The 17,974-nt window shown below is 36.7% G+C and overlaps 1 protein-coding gene across 13 annotated transcripts in view; it reads left to right on the forward strand.

Annotated features, from left to right (window-relative positions):
- CTNND2 (catenin delta 2) overlaps nucleotides 1-17,974 on the forward strand; it is a 1,175,163-nt gene that overhangs the window by 931,048 nt on the left and 226,141 nt on the right. For all 13 annotated transcript variants that reach the window (XM_001364153.4, XM_016431422.2, XM_016431423.2 and 10 more), the window contains one exon: nucleotides 10,727-10,910. In XM_001364153.4, coding sequence (XP_001364190.2) covers nucleotides 10,727-10,910 — 184 coding nt within the window. The remainder of the gene's footprint in view (nucleotides 1-10,726; nucleotides 10,911-17,974) is intronic.

Consider the following 17,974-nt stretch of genomic DNA (forward strand, 5'->3'; position numbering starts at 1 on the left):
AGCTACGATGGTCTGGACACGTCATCCGCATGGACCCAAGCGAATACCAAGACAGGTATTCTATGGTGAACTGTCAGCTGGACTCAGGAAACAAGGCTGACCAAAGAAAAGATTCAAGGACCAGCTAAAGTCCAACTTGAAGTGGGCTGGCATTACCCCAAAGCAACTTTGCCTCGCTGCCTCTGACAGAAGCAGCTGGCGAGCCCACATTAACCATGCCGCCATCACCTTTGAAGAGGAGCGACGTTGATGTCTTGCTGCTTCGCATGAATGCTGACACCAGACCACAACCGCACCTCCCGTAACAACTGGTGTCCCAGGCCCCATGTGCCACAAACACTGCGCCTCAGCCTTTGGACTCCAAAGCCACATGAGGGTACATCAATAGATGAGAATGCACAAAGACAATAGTCATTCTTGGTCACCGAGAGACTACCACTACTACACCACTTCAACTAAGTTTGAGCAATAGCTTTGTCCTTTCTAGGTTCTCTACTTAAAGGGACTTTGCTCAGGGTAAATATAATTCTCAGGGGAAATAAAATGGCCAGTTTTATGTCTGCTACAGAAACATTTCTAAGTCAATGAAAATGATAAGAAACAATACTTATCCGGATCCAATATCTTGGGGCTCCTTCAGATTTCTTGTAGTTGTCTTCTTCAGGAATCCTTCAGATTCTAGGCTGCAGGAAAATCTTGTACAGGCTTTTGGCTCCTAAGAAATGTCTTGAGGTAAAACTTTAATAGGTTTTAATCACTTCACCCACATTCCAGAACTGGGGTAGTAAAATACAGGACATTCCTAGAAATTTTAAGAGTTTCCCAGGTGAGAGATTCCTTTATTAGCGGTCATATGCCAAAGATCAGAAATAATGCTCACAAAACCATTAATTCTCTCCACTTAAAAAATAAAATTATTTATCAGTATTCACTAGTCTTTTAAAACAAAAATCCTATCTATTGTAATGGTTGCACTCTGGAAATTTACCTTAAAAATTCAAAATCATGACTCTTTTTTTTAACTTTTAAAAAGCCAAAACCCATCGTGTTTTTCATCAAAAACACAAAATTTAGGATTACTAAGAAAAGCTTAAAATTACTTATTACTCTGAATACCTCTACAATTCCTTTCCCTTTTTTACCTTTTTTTTTTTGCTCTAATTAACTTTTGGCTCCAAGTTTGCCTTTCTCTTAGCCTTGCCGCAAACCACTTTGGCCTAAGGCTAAAGCCGCTCCTAAAGAGGAAATCTGTTGGGTCAGTTTAAAATGTTCAGGGTTTTCTTACCCTTTAAAGCACTGCCTTTTCCCTAATATTTCCTGTCATTTACAACAATTCAGTGACCAGTCAGATCTGCAGTTGACCATCCTAAATTGAACTTTCTTTACTCCAGAACTCACACATACCTTGCTATTTGAAAACAGTTAACAGCTTGAAAAAAAAGTGAAATATACCACTCAAACAACCAAGTTAGTACCTAGAATAAAATGCATCTTATTACCAATATTAGCTGCACTTGATACACAATATTTCACACATTAACTATACCAAAACTTTGGAAAGAAAAATTAGACCTTAAAGTTAAGAATTTCTGGACCTCCTTTTGCCTCCTTCTGGATATTCCCATATCCAGATCACCAGCTCCAGTCTCACCTCTTCAGCTTTTGGGAGGAATTAATTGTTAACAACTTTCAGACATTATTTGCTAACCTTTAAATCACAAGCACTTGAAATTATTAGCGGTCTCCGCCTAATAAATCCATTAGACATACAATATAAGCAAAAGCCCACAGAAACATTTGAGAAGAAATCCAGAACTTAAGTTTTTAAGCTTCTATGAGAAGCTCTTTCACAAACTTTATGACCATTTAAACCTTAAGCCATGGCATTTCAATTCATGAAGAAACTTTCTCTCTTTTAATCAACTTAAAGCAGTTACCCAGACTCTCAATTGAACACTCAGGCTCTCACACTCCAACTTAGCTTCCCATTCAAAGCTTTCAGCCAACCTTTCAGGCCTCTGACCTGCTCTCCTGCCCTCACCTCTCTCTTGTTCTTACCCTTCTCCTGGTCTATGGACTGCTCTGACCTGGTTTTTCTTCCGGTGCATTCCTCTTTCCTTTGGGTGATTTCTCTTTCGTCTTCTTCAAACTCTCGACCTGCTTTGCTTAAAACAGACTATAGAAACAATATCTTTTCCTCATTAAGTGAACCTCACCTTGGCCAACTTACCTTTGGATTGGCCTTTGTCACTGCTTGGCATTTATCCAATTACTTGCTTGCATCAGGTTCATACTTTGAAACCATGTAACTTATGGCCATATTTCTAGGTGGTTCTTTGGGCTGCTGACCGGCCCCACCAAATTTTGGGACAACAGACAAGCTGTTACCCATGTCCAATAGCGCCCGGGTGGCTATGGACCATGCGGCTGTGTACCCCACATTCGCTCAACTAAGAATCCCTTGATTAAAGAGTGAGTCACTCCCAAACATGAGATGCGAGTCCTACCTCCGAGAGAGCCGCTTACCTGGCCCTTGCTAACCGGAGTCCTGACCCAACCCCAAACGGGTTGTGTGAGGTACCTCAAGTCTTGGGGTCCTCGTTAGCAGGAGGGCTCAGGCAGCAGGGACTTCAGATCTCAGTGGGACTTCCATTCATGTCAACTAGAAAAAACGCAGAACTATTAAATAGTCAAAATCACTCTTTAATCAAGGGAAAAGGGGTTAGCGCTACTAAGTGCAACAACAGAGCTGCTCCCAGAGACTGCACAGAGTCTGGATGTCCTGGTCACTGACCCCTGGGAATGCCACCGACTCAGGATGGACTCTGAGGAACAAAGGAATTTGGGGAGCCTATATACCAGTCTAGATGACCTGGGGGCTTGGAGTGAGAGGGACAGTTGACTGACTTTACAAAGGTAAGAAAGGAAAATGAGGAGTTCCAGACAGGAATAACAGTGAGGGGCTGATGCCCTACAATGGACACATCAGGGAAAGACTCAGCCCAGGGCTGGGCCTGCTTGGCAATGGCCCTTAGCCTAGGTGGGAGAAACCATTGGGACAAAGGGGATACTTAATATTGGATGGGATTAGCTGCTCCAACCCAAACTACCAGGAAATCCATTGTCTGGTAAAGAGGGACCTTCCCTCAGGGGGAAACCTCTCCTGTAATGAGGTCAAAACCTGGGGTTTATGTCCTTAAACTAAGTAAACTGGTGATTTCTATATTTCCATGTTGACACCCAATTATGGGCACATCGTGTATTTGTGTTTTTTGCCACTATAAAAATGTTCCATTGAATATGTATGCATGTGTTCATGTATGTGTTGTGTAGAGATATATACGTCTACATAACTATGAATAAATTGATCTGAAAGTCATTCTATACGAATAAAATGAAAATATTTAAAGTCTATCATTATTAATTTGTTAAAGTCTCCATGCGGATTGTATTTAGAGCCACAGTACTTTTTCCCTACTGATTAAAAGATAATGGATTCTAGAGAGAGATGCCATGATGTACTGGAAAGAGGGCAAACCTTGCAGTCAGGTTCTAATCCTTACTGTTATGGTAACCATGGACAAGTTATTTAACTTCTCAGTGGGGCAGGCAGCTCTCTAAGACCATGTGACAGCCATAGTTCCATTCTGAATCAGTGACAACAGTGAAATCACACAAATTTAAAATAAAATTAAGCAAAGTTTCTCAAGGATATTTTAATAGAAGTTTTCAATTTACTGGAAGATATTAACATCTTTATTGTTAAACATTCTTATTAATGACTAACAAATAACAAATCATGTTATCTTCATTTGATTACATTAGTAAAAAGAGTGACCTTTTATATACTTTTTAAGATAGTAAGTTATACTGCAAACTCAAATTATTCATAGTTTTCTCTTAATACAAAATTTTGCATCTTGTCACTTTAAAATTTTTATAGAGTTAATATTATTACCCAAATGGGGCATTTGGGAAAGGGGTTATAAGCTGCATATTGCTCAGTCTAATTTGTGCCATAAATAATTATGACCTAAAAAAGTCCTCTGCTTTCCTGAAAGTTTGGGGCCAGAAGCAACTATTTATATACAACTTTTGAAAAGAATTATGAAAAGTTTCATAAATGAAGCAGTTTAATAGAGAAATTATTCAATTAATATCTATTTTTGTAATTTTGAATCTCATACTTCTTTCCATCATTTTATTTTTCTTTTTTTGCATTATCACCTAAAATTATTTGTTAGGGGCAGCTGGGTGGCACAGTGATTAGAGAATGAGACCTGGAATCAGGAAAACTGGGTTCCAATCTGACCTCAGAATCTTCTAAGCTTTGTGACCATGGACAAGTCATTTCACCTCAGTTGCCTGGTCCTTACTGCTCTTCTGCCTTAGAACAGACACTTAATATAGATTCTAAGATAGAAAGTAAGAATTTTAAAAATCATATAATAATGTGTTAAGAATCACTTGACAGGGGGCAGCTGGGTAACTCAGTGGATTGAGAGCCAGGCCTAGAGACGGGAGGTCCTCAGATACTTCTCAGCTGTGTGACCCTGGGCAAGTCACTTGTCCCCCATTTCCTAGCCCTTACCACTCTTCTGCCTTGGAGCCAATAGTATTGACTCCAAGATGGAAGGTAAGGGTTTAAAAAAAAGAAAAAAGAATCACTTGACAAAAAGGAAATGTTTTTATTTAATGACAGAGTACTTTCCCTCAGAAGTATTTATAATCTAGCATATATTTCATATCCTATAGAAATTTATTTATAGAACTAGAATGTGAACCCTCTAAGAAAAAAAGTCCTTTATCAAATAATTTTTTAGATTTAAAAATTTTATTTAATTAATTGATTTAGAATATTTTCCCATATTTACATGATTCATGTTCTTTCCTTCTACTCCTCCTCCTCATCTCCCCTTCCTGCCCGTAGTCAAAGCTCAATTTCACTGGGTTTTACATGTGTCATTGATCAAGACCTATTTCCATATTATTAATATTTGCATTAGGGTGATCATTTAGAGTTTATATCCCCAACCATATCCCCATCAAACCATGTGATTGAGCAGTTGTTTTTCTTCTGTGTTTCTACTCCCATAGTTCTTTCTCTGAATGTGAATAGTGTTCTTTCTCATAAGTCCCTCAGAATTGTCCTGAGTCATTGCATTGCTGCTATTAGAGAAGTCCATTACATTTGATTGTGCCACAGTGTTTCAGTCTCTGTGTACAATGTTCTCCTGGTTCTGCTCCTTTCACTGCATCAATTCCTGGAAGTCATTCTAGTTCACATGGAATTGCTCCATTTCTTTATTTCTTTTAGCACAATAGTATTCCATCACGAACAGATACCACAATTTGTTCAGCCATTCCCCAATAGAAGTGTAGCCTCCCATTTTCCAATTTTTTGCCACCACAAAGAGCATAGCTATAAATGTTTTTGTACAAGTCTTTTTCCTTATTATCTCTTCGCAGTATAAACCCAGCAGTGGTTAAATAAAATTTAACTGATGAACTAAAGGCCTATCCTTTGCTTCATGGGAAAATGGAAGGATCTCTGATTTTTGAGGGCTTTGTTAATGAAGGGCAAATTCTAGCCATTCCTAGTAAGTAAAAGTGTCATCACTATCCTAGTAAGCTAGAAAGGTTTCAACTATGTCATCATATAGACAGCTTAGCCAAATTTAGAGAGGCCTGTTAATTTGTTGGCTTCAGGGTAATGCATTTCTCAGCTCTAGCAACTCATGGAATCTGCTAACTAAGGTATAGAAGGCTAGGGGTTAGGCTAATAAAAGGAAATCATGAAAATTTAACATTTTATACTCTTTTAAAAATACCCTTACCTTCCATCTTAGAATCAATACTGTGCATCAGTTCCAAGGTAGAAGATTGATAAGGGTTCGGCAATGAGGGTTCAGTGACTTGCCCAGGGTCACACAGCTAGGAAGTATCTGAGGACAGATTTGAACCCAGGACCTCACATCTCTGGGCCTGGCTCTCAATCCACTGAACCACCTAGCTGTCCTCCATTTTATATTCTTAAAAGCTTAGTTGGCTTCTTGATTTTGTTCTTTTAGTGTTTTGATATGATAATATTTGAGGCAAGAGAACATGTAATTTATAGACTAGGCAGATATTGACAGGGCAAGAAAAAATGAAAAGTGTTGTCAGAGTGAATTGGATAATATTTGACCATTTGAAGAGAAAATAAAAGGAAGAGGATATTGACAGAATCAAATCAGTTAGCCTTTTCAAATATACCCTAGATAGCACTGGCAAAACTTTTTGAGATGGAGTGTCTAAACTGCGACTTCAAACCACCTATGAGCCCCACCTCATTATCTCAGCGATCAAAGGGAGGAAATGCTCACATTCATCTGATGGGCAGAGGGGCTGGGCATGTGAAAATTGTCCTCAGGTGCTGTGGAGAGGCCAAATGGAGCAGCACCCCCATGCTGCCCCAGAATCTGTGCCATGCCTTCACCAACATGGCCCTACAATGTTCTTAATCCTCTCTATAGTCTGCAATTTCTCATCTCCTTATGTTAAGATATGGCAAATCTTGTCATTTCACCACTTACAACTCCTTTGAACAATATTTCATTTTTGTCTTTGGTTGAGCCTAAAAGTTATTGCTTTCTTCCTTCACCATCTCTGATCACGTACTGATTTACTAGAGCTGCTGGGTATGCAAAAAAGAGGGATATCTATCAGAGAATTGAGATTTAAGAATCGTTCAAATTATCTATAAAATCTAGTGATGTTTTGCTATTTACTACATCTAGCTATAGATGAGGAGAAGGTAGTTTTAACCTAGGTTTACCCATAGTTCTCACGTACAAGTCATCTTTTAGAGACAGTCATCTCCAAAAAATAAACAAAGAATATGAATAGTTGTCAAAAGATTTGCAAAGTATAAATACCATGTGAAAACTTGCTTATACTAGTAAGACAAATATATGTTAAAAGAGTTTTGAGCTTTCCTTTCATTTCCATGCAAATTGGAAACCATGTAAATAAATAAGATGCAAAGGTGAACATTAAAAAAGGAAAAAAAGAAAGGAAGGAAGGAAGGAAGGAAGGAAGGAAGGAAGGAAGGAAGGAAGGAAGGAAGGAAGGAAGGAAGGAAGGAAGGAAGGAAGGAAGGAAGGAAGGAAGGAAGGAAGGAAGGAAGGAAAGAAGGAAGGAAGAGGACAGCTCTTCAAGAGACTTTGGTGGGACAGGTACACTAATGTCCTTTTGGTGGACTCTGAATTTCTTCTACCCTCTTGGGTAGCAATTTGTAACTATGCCTCCAAAAGAATGTATTATCCAACCATACCATTACTAAGAGAACAAGGGATATGGAGACAAAAATAATGAAAATGAAAAGATTATTAAAAGAAAGTTGAACTTTGAGTAATGAGAAAACTAGTTAAGTTCCTGTAGAAGGGAAAATGAAACATATTTTCTCCTTCATGGCTTCTAAGATACAATATTATTTCATATTGTTACAAAGAGTTTCTGGAGCAGATGTTTTTATTTGACTTTTTTTCTTTGTCAAAAGGGAGAGGTCAGTCTAGAGGTGGGAAAAGAAAATGACTGATATGAATATAAAATATGTTAAAAATTGAATTTTAAAAAAAGAAACATAGGTAGAAAGCTTAGAGATATATAGGTCAAATATAATTATAATTTAATTGAAGTGTGAGTCACACAGGCGACTAGACTGTAAAGGTCAATTGAATGTGAACTAAGAAATTTCAACACATGCAGGGCTTCTGAATTAGATTTTACAATTAAGATGAAGTAATTTTTTTAAGAGAAATCAGATTAAACAACTAGTAAAGAAATGTCTAGAATTGTATCATTATTTATTCCATTCACTCTTATCTCCTCTGAGTTGACATCCAATTTCCATTTGCCTTATTCTCCATTTCAAATTCCTAATTTTATAGCTATATATACATACATATATGTTATATATGGTTCATATATATATATATATTAAATTTGCTTTGTTTTGTGGGTAATTTTAAGATCTTTTTAAGGTATCTCACCTAAAAATCGAAGTTATTTTTCTGGTTCTAATAGTCCTGTTTCTCAAGTAAATGTATTTTGGTAGTAACAAATCCATTTTATTTTAATCAGCTTTGAAAAATCAATAAACAATTGGCTTAAGATACAGAACTTTTGAAGTTGGGTTTAGAAGGGGATGCATGGCAAACCAATGTTAAAAGACACTTGTACTTTATTATGCATATTTAAGCAGAGATAATATCCAAGGGAAAAAAAGAAGAGAAAAAGGGAGGGAGAAAAGAAAGGGAAGAAATAGGTATTTATTAAGTACCTACTATTTGTCAGGTATATTTTGCTTTACTATAACCCTTTTGTTCCTTCTAGTAAGCCTGAGAGTCATCCCTGACTCAAACCTGAGAGTTTATAGCTGAGGAAACAGGTAAACCAAAGGTAAATGACTTGCCCAGGGTCACACAGTTAGTACCTGAAGCTGGATTTTAACTCCGATTTTCTGCACTCCAGACCCAGCAGGGTATGAACTACATGATCCTTCCCTCTAATGTCAGAGGCAGTCCTTTGTATCTTGCCTTTGATCCCATTACCTGCTGTCTCTTGGGTCCTCTCCAGTTCTTCCTGCTTCTTAAATAAGCTTTAGTTCTTTGTACCAATAAAAAAAATCAAAGAAAAATACTTTTCTTCCTCTATCCACTGCACAACCTAGCTGCCTCAATATTATTGAATGATATTCAATTCAACATCAATTCAAGTAATCTTTGAGAATGCTTTGTTAGTTACTAGATATAAGATAAAAAAAAAAAACAATACAGCCCTGCCTTCAAAAAGCTAACTGCCTAATAGGAGAATGACAAGTGGAAAGAAAAATGTGGCCAAAGGTAAAATATAATTGGAGCTGAGGAATACCAGGCAAAGCACTGAGCAATTTTAGGAATGAAGAGGTTCATTACAAAGAACTTGAGAAAGACTCTGTGGGAAAAGGGACCCCTCAGTGGAAGAAAGGAGGGCTCCTTACTAGGTAGAAAATGCATTTTTGTAGGGATATTCAAGGTCAGTTTTGGTGAAAGCAAAGTCATGTCTATAGAAGGACAGATAAGAACAAGACAGGGAAAACAGTCCAGTCTGGAGAGAATATAGCAATGTGTGGGAGAAAGGGCACAACAGGGAAGGTAAAGTACTTTGAATACAATTATAAGGAATTTAAATTTATTTGTTAGACTTTAGGAAGTGACTGAAGATTTTTGAGTAGAAGAATATTATAATCAGCAAGGATATTAGGATGATTTTTTCCTGTGTTTAAAAACCTTGCTTTCTGCCCTAGTGACAACTCTTAAGACAAAAGGGCAAGGTTTAGGCAAATGGACTTAAGTGACTGGTCTAGGGTCACATAGCTGGAAGTATCTGGGACCAGATTTGAACACCTTCATTTCTTTAATTAATTCAACAAATATTTATTGAGGACTTAACTGTGTTCAAGGCACTGTCAAGGAGCTATTGATGGTATAGTGATATATAGGATATAGTCCCTGCTCTCCAGGGGCTTACAATTCAATCTACTTGGGGATATTTCTCTTGGATTTAACAAAAAAATCAAAAATCAATACAGTCAAAAGAAACATATGCTACTTGTATATGTATTAATAGTGCCTCAAGAAAAATCACAAGTCTTCCTCAACTGTAAAATGAGGAAGTTAGACTCAATCTCTTAAATTCTCTTTAGTACTAAATTTTGTGATTCTATAAATATTGGGGATATTATTGAATGCTAAAAGTTGAGAATTTCTTCATAGAAATGGAAGAAATATTCCATTCCCTTAGCTTGGCTAAAGCAAATATATATATATATATATATATATATATACATATATATATATTGTGTTATTAAGAAATAAAGCTCTGAATCTCCTATTAATAAGTATCAGAGCACTTCAATTCCATTTCTATTACTCCTTGTATCATCAGGCAAAGAAGGCACCAACATCTGCCTACTGCAATACAGGCAGCATTCTTCCTTAGGCACCACTTCCCAAGATAAGCAGAGACAGAGAGAATAGGTAACTCATCATTTTTCCCATTAAACCAGCTGTGGTATCGAAACACCTTAGTTCTACTGGTTTGTTATTACATTCTCCTCTTTCCTTTGCATCCCTATGTATAAGCTGTCCTTATTTTCATGTTTTATTTAATGTAGAAAATATAACAAATTTGAACAAATTTTGATAGATTATCAAAATAGGAATTTGGTATATTATATACAGAGTAGCTCTAAAAATCTACTTCCTCAAATATCTTTGGAATTGGTTAAAATTTGGAAGACTCTCTCCCTTGCATTTTCAGTAGATAGAAACCCATTCAACATCATCTACCTAATCAGTTCTTCCAATTCTGCTTACTTTATATATATATATATATATATATATATATATATATATATATATATATATATATATATATAAAACACAGATAACTAAATCACAAACTCTCATTCCACTTGTCAGATTTTGCCAGCCCTATTTCTGAGGGCCTACAGGGATGCTCTAAACTGAATTCCTGTTTTATCTTTTAATGAAAGTTAAGGGGCACAGTCTTAAAGGAAAAACTTGTACCTGCATACACTATCTTGCTTTCACTGTCAGTTTTATTAAAAACACTAAGAGAACACACAGTTTCCAAGCAGCCAGTGGTCACTAAAAATGCCCCTTTAATTTGTTCTTTGTAGGAGTCCTTTGGAATCTTTCTTCATGTGATGCACTTAAAATGCCAATTATCCAGGATGCCCTTGCAGTGTTGACCAATGCAGTCATCATCCCTCACTCTGGATGGGAAAATTCACCACTCCAGGATGATCGGAAAATACAGCTCCATTCTTCACAGGTGCTGCGTAATGCCACTGGGTGCCTAAGGTGAGTCTTGTGAATGCAAGAGTTATATTGTGAGATTTTCTCTGCTCCACAAAATTCCATGGGTTCCTCTTTGCTTTAGAAGCTGCAACATGGAAGATGGATATTTCATTATGGCAGTTAACTGATTTATAATTTCCCGGAAGGGGCACCTTTCTAGATTCTCAAGATTTATTTTCTCATTGTGTTGCCAAAGGCCATTGATGACTATGAGCTCTATATCAAATTGCATATATTTATTTATTACTAAGTTATTGATTCATTCTTTAGTTGAACAAATAATGTCAAAGTGTCTGTATGATCTTAAAATTTTAGCAGAGGTGGATCCTATTTGTACTGTCTTGGGAGAGTCTATTGTTAAAATTTCAGTGTGAGTATTTACAAGTCAGAAATCAGTTTTATAGGTTGTCTATACCTAACAATGTAATAAGTAAACTGTTAATACTGAAAATTAAACTTAAAAGTGTGTCATTCTTTGATTTTTAGTTGTATTGTTTTTGTTATTGTTGTAGAGAAGTGGTTGTGGTTGTTAAACATTTAAACAGCATATCCCTTACTAGAAGAATACCTTTGATTTAATCCATTAGTGAATGATAATTACTGTAACTACCCTGTACTTAGTTTTGGGTATGCAGTGATGAAAATGGAAGTCTCTGCCCTTGAGGAGCTTGCATTCTAATTGGATGGAATACCATGTATAAATAGTTGCTATTATTGTTCAGTTGTTTTTTCAGTCTATTCTGACTCTTCAGCACCCCATTTGGGGTTTTCTTGGCAAAGATACTGGAATGGCCTCTTATTTCTGTCTCTAGCTCATTTTATAGATGAGGAAAATGAAGTAAACAGAATTACCTAGCATCATACAGCTAGTTAGAGTCTGAGGCCATATTTGAAATCAGATAAAGGAGTCTTTCTCACTTCAGGTCTCTAGGGCACCACCTAGCTACACATATGAATAGATAAAGCCATTTACAAAGTGGATATGAGGTCATTGCCGATAAAGGAAGACACCAACAACTGAAGGGAATATGAAACAGCTTGAGGTAATAGGTGATGCCTGAGCTGAGCCTTAAAAGAAATTAAGGATTAATTAAATCTAAGAGAATCAAAGCTGAATATTTCCAGGCATGGTGGCAGACAGAGCACCAACACAAAGAGAGGGGAAAGAGGGGCTTGTGTGTGACAAAGAAGACTAATTTGGCTTTGTTCAAAGAGAATAATAGTAAGAGCCTGGAAGAGTCTCCAAGTAAAAGAATGTTGGCCTACTGTTTTATTAAAGACTTGGTTAGTCATCACAATGCAGCATTAGTGATTTAAAAGGCAAAATAAGGGAAAATGTCATAATGACCAACTAACTAGATAACCAAAATGCTGACACACATTTCTTTAATAGAAGAATTATATAACATCTATGGAGTTGACTGTATTCATTTTAAACAATTTTATTTTCTAGGTGAAAATGTAAAAAAGAATGTATTTTTGCTTTAAAGTTGAAATAGATATTATGCAGACTCATAAATCTAATAGTTTGTGGCAATTTAGTATTGGCTGCATGCAAAATGCAGATGATTTAGACAAGTATCTGTTGGAATAGCAAGACTCACAGAGAGGTAGACTGTTTTTATTTTCTTATTGTGTTAGAGATCTGTCTGGTTGGCGTTGTTTTTATTCCAATTATGTATAGTTTGTAATGACTGATATTTCTCAAAGTATATTCATAAAGACTGCTGTATCCATAATATCAGAAAAAGTTGTAGGACTTTCTTTGATGTTCCGTGCCCCTTATACACTAAGATATTGGGCTGCTAGCTGTTAGAGAGGACAATCCTAAGGTGTTGTACAGCTTTGATTATTTCAGGGAATTTGATGCAACTTTCCACTTAAAAATCTTATAGGTGGTATTGTGTTCAATGTGATAGGCCAAACCAGAAATATAACTTAAAACATTTTTTAAAATAGCATAATTTACCATATCAACATTTTAAACCAAAAATAGAAAATATTGCTTAAGATTGGTGGAATGTCAATGTGCAAATATTGCTAAAGAATAACAGGTGCAATCACTTCTTTTTCTAGTGATAAGCAAAATACCACAACCTCATCCTGAATACTTACAACCTGAATGGTGTGGAATAAAACTTTTGAATATACTAGAAATGAACTTGGGCACTAAGCCTATGTGTGTATTTAGAAACAGCACATTTGAACATAGATTCCAGAAGCGTTCACAGAAAAAATGGACCTCCTAAGATAATTATACTTTCCCAAAACAAAAATGAGAAAAAATATGTATTCTCTACTTATTTTCTAGGACAGAATTAGAATATTAAATATGTATCATTATTGAATTTTTTACATCATCCTTTTTTCAAGCAATATACACTTTTATTTCATGTGGATGGTTCCACTAAATATAAAGCTCAAAATTCTGCATATTTTAAAAAACACACATAGCTTACTTTATGAATTGTTGTACCCAAGATAAAATTATGATCTAGCAGCCATATTTCTAGTGTTGAGCCTCATTGAACCTTATAAGATTGGTATTCTCATGATAGACATACAGTCTGTTGCCAGGTTCATCATTGCGTGCCTTTCCCCTTACATGCAATTGAATCAAATTATGTGTTTCCAGTATTGTCTTTGAACTTTAGGTGTTACAGAAAGCTATTGAGGGCATTTTATTTTGGTTGTAGGCAACTGGTTCCTTGGAAAATGCAGATACTCTTAATTATATATCCAGATACAAAGGCATAAGTAAATGGTTATAATAGTGTTGTTTCATCTGGGAGCCTCTGTTGTCCTTATTCCTTGCCATTCCACTTTTCTAGCCAAGGATCAAGATTCACAGGAGTTGTCCATTACTTTGTAATGACTGGCACCTACTGAGAAGATTTTGAGCTGATATTAATCTAATGGTATAATTACAGTTGAGATGAGACCAAAATTTACTGAGCCTGATGAGGACCCTAAACCAAGTTTGACTACATGCATATATACATGTATGCATACATGCATGCTTGTATGTATATATACATGAATGTGTAAACACACTATCTTTGTTCTTAGCCAATGGTATCCATCATGGAAAGAATAGGTGTCTACCTTAGCCAGTTGTAGAAAGAATAGATGATAAATAAGTTAGCAAATGAATGGATAATAAATGAGTAGACTGATAAATAAATGAGAGAGAAAGAGAGAGAAAGGGAGAGAAAGAAAAATGGAAAGAGAGAGAGGGATACAGACAGACAGACAGAGACAGAGACACAGAGAGAGAGGGAGAGATGAAACAAACAAACTTCAAATTATGTGCAGCAAGTCCAAAGTCCAACTGAGGCAAACTGGATTAATTGTCTTTCCTGGGGTCACACAGCTAGCTAGTTAGTGTTCAAGGAATTAAACTCTTGACAATGAGTCTTCTTGATTCCAAATCCAGTGCTCTATCCACTGTATTACCATCTCCTCATCTTCAGTGCAATTAAAACGAAAATAAACTTCACCTTCAGTACTATGAAACTAAAATAAATAAATACACATTAACAGTACATGTGGTAAACAAGGGACTACAATGAACATCATCCAAGAGGAGACTGTAATGATAGCATGCCTAACTATATAGAGGGCATAGCCCATGGATAGTTCAAAAATACATGTGTAGCCATATCACAGCAATCAATCAAAGGCACTAAGTATGGCTAACAAAGGAGGAAGCTGTAATGGCTAAGTAGACAGAACACTGCAGAACCTGGAGTCAGGAAGAGCTGATTTTAAATTCACCTGCAGGCACATCCTAGCTGTGTGACTGACCCTGGGCTAGTCCTTTAATCCTGTTTGCCTCAATTTCTCAGGTGTAAAATGAGGGAAATAGCAAACCTTCCAGTATTTTTGACAAAACTTCATGGACTGTAGGACAGGATTGGCAAACCTTTTCCCAATTTGAGTGCCCATAGGGCAAATTCAAGCTGCCCCTGGATTACCAGAGAGAGTTAAAGGAGAAAGTGCTTGCTTTGGGTGGTAGGACAGAGGGGTGGGGCATACAAAATTGTTCTTGGGTGCTGGGAAGAGGGGGAGGGGAGCAACTCCCTAGTGCCAGCTCTGGGCACATGCCAGGACTTCGCCAATGAGGCTGTAGGAGGTCACAAAGAGTCAGATATGTCTGAACACCAATAAAAAATAAAGTGAAGCAATATAGATGTAATGACACTATAGGTGGGTCTCTATATAAAAGAAATAACTATAAGCAGTAACATATACACAAAACAATTAACAAATAGATGGCTATAGAATGAGCAAAGCACAATAGTCTAAATAAAATAACAATAAAAACAAGCAGACTAAACCCAATAATTCGCAGGTACAGCAGTAAACACAGACAATTGGACAATATGCCCAACATATTTCATGTGATACAATGGGAATCTGTCAGCTCTTCTCACATCAGCTTCTTCCTTAGAGTCTTTTCCCTCAGCAACTGGATGGGAGATTGTCATCATTCATCTTCCTCTCCAAACTGGAGCCAGAGCCCCTGGTGACTGTATAGCCCAATGACCCTGAATAGCCTCTGGAGCTGGAAGAGAGCAAACCTCTATTCTCTCCTACTTTTACACCTCCTTAGGTCCCAGACACTGGCAGGCACAAGGCATTGATCACCACAAGTAATGAGAGGGACCCATACCAATGGATTGCAGGATTCAGGTTAGCCAGATACTATGCTATCAGTCAGTTTGTTTTATTTCTGGATGAATGAAAAGCATTCTGAAATACTTCTTATGTGTTCAGTTTCATCTGCCTTCTCCCTCTATGTCTTCTTTCTTTTCTTTCTATCTTCCTTTTCTAAAACCCAAAAAAAAAAAAAACAGGGATTTTGAGGGCCGAGGAAGGGACGATTAGATTGTAGAGAACAAGAATAAAAGAATAATTCTAGCTCTCCTTTTTTCCCAACCCTTCCTCAATTGCCAATTGAGGCTAACTGTCAGGAAAAAAAATTAGGTGGTTTTTGTTTCATTTTTTCTTAATCTAGTGGCCCTGTTAGCAATGTCCTGGGCATAAAATGTTTTAAATCATTCCGGGCCCCAAAGGTCTTATTCTTTTATCAGCTCATTTTAGGATTATTTCATTGTTTAGTTAAGTATTTTCGCATGAACATATGAACAAAGATAAACAACTACAAGTATTCTCCTGGGTTCCTGCTTCATAAAGTCACTTAGCTTAGTGTAGAAATCCATTTGAAGTGTTTATGCTACAGTAGCTGAATTTAAAGGTTAGCGTATAACAAGTCATTCTAAAAGCTTGTCCTTTTGGTTGGCAGTTTAGCTGCTTTCAGACTTGAGTTTGTAATGGACATAAGCATTTAAATTTGAACATTTCGTATCTTCAAATGATAATGTTCTAAAGGGGGAATTATTATAAATACACATTAATTATGAGGTAGAAAATCTTAAGCTAATTCTTTATCTGAACATGACAAAGGGCTTCTCTAATCTTGATGCTAACAGGTAGAAGTTTCCCTAACCATCCAATAAAAATAAAAATAAGATACAAGGCTGGCAAAAAAGGCAAACAACAAAATTCATTGAGCCTGGACAAATTAAAAGTCTATATACTGATGCTTTCAAACTTCAGGCAGTTTCATCCAGAATCAATATAGCCATGCTTCATCTAGCTCCTTAGTCCTGCCTTCAGCAAACCTGTGGATAGCTCTGAGTGCCAACAATGACACCTGAAAATATTCTCTAGGCAGGAATACCATAGGTGTAATTGCTCTAAAGTGAATCTTATCCATAGAAGTGCCTGAGAAATCTAGTAAATAGTCATGTGAAATAGTAATGGGTTATTGATGTAGCAAAATGTACTTTGCCTGCCTACATGTAATACTTCTCATATAATCTCACAATGGCAATCATATTTTGTGATTTAAAATTTAGTTTTAGGTCGTATTTTTAGAATGAATATTATGTAACCTGTAGCTTAGAACCCCCAAGGTCTGGGTTTAAGTGGATTGGGTTTAATTTTACCTCAAATTATATCTCTTTGATTTAGAATTTCCTCTGAGAATTATTGGATTATACATTGACTATTTTAGGACTCTGTAGAAATGAATAAATGGATCCTTGGGTCCTTTATATAGGGTGAAGAGTGGGAGTAATCCATGCAAGATGAGCCTGGTTCTTCCTATTCTCTCATCAGACAATATGATTCTGAGATTCTCCTCTTTCTCCACCATGCTGTCATCTGAATTCCTCTTTTATCTTTCAAACTCCTGAATTAGAATTTCTAGCAACACTAAGGTTTGCACCATGCCAGAGCTCCCTTTTTCCTCTCTAAATGACTAGATTTGGATAATTCCTACTACTTGGCTATGTGGCTTCCTTCTTCTGGAGCTAGAGAGTCAAAAGCTTGTGCCTCTGCAATTTCTTCTCCAGGACTATGTGAGATACTTAGAGGCCCCAAACTCAAAATCTAGGAACTGTCTGTTCTGTTGCTGCCCTGATTGCTGCTATCTCTTTGAGTCCATCTCTGAGTTTGGGGAGAAGAGGAAGGGATGTGACCCATTTCTCAAAGAGGTTCAAAGCATAGATTCACCCCCAATGTCAGTCCGCTCATATCTCTAGTACTTAAAAAGTGTTTTTTTTTTCCTGACCTACATTCAGAAGAAAAAAGTGAAAAAATCCATGATGAAATTTGTTAATAAGACTAACACAAAGATGTGACTCTGAACCTACAACAATCTCCCCAATCAATCAACAGCAGACCAAAACAGTCATCAGCTTATCTCCAAATGATGAGAATTAAGGAGGCTCATTAGGGTGTCCCTGGATATGTGCTATATCATCCCAAGGAAGACACAAAATGTTAGAAAAGTTTAACCTCCAGACATAACCTCAGGAATTCCATGATCACATACTTCTCTCTGTCTCTGTCTCTCTCTCTCTCTCTTTCTGTCTGCCTATCTCTCTCTCATACAAATACAGAAATAAAATAGGTGCTATCAAGAAATGATGAAAAAGACACATTTAGAAAAATGTGGGAAAACTTAACATAAATTGATAAAGCATAAAATGAGAATA

Source organism: Monodelphis domestica, chromosome 3, assembly GCF_027887165.1.
Source record: "Monodelphis domestica isolate mMonDom1 chromosome 3, mMonDom1.pri, whole genome shotgun sequence".
NCBI classification, from domain to species: Eukaryota; Metazoa; Chordata; class Mammalia; order Didelphimorphia; family Didelphidae; genus Monodelphis; species Monodelphis domestica.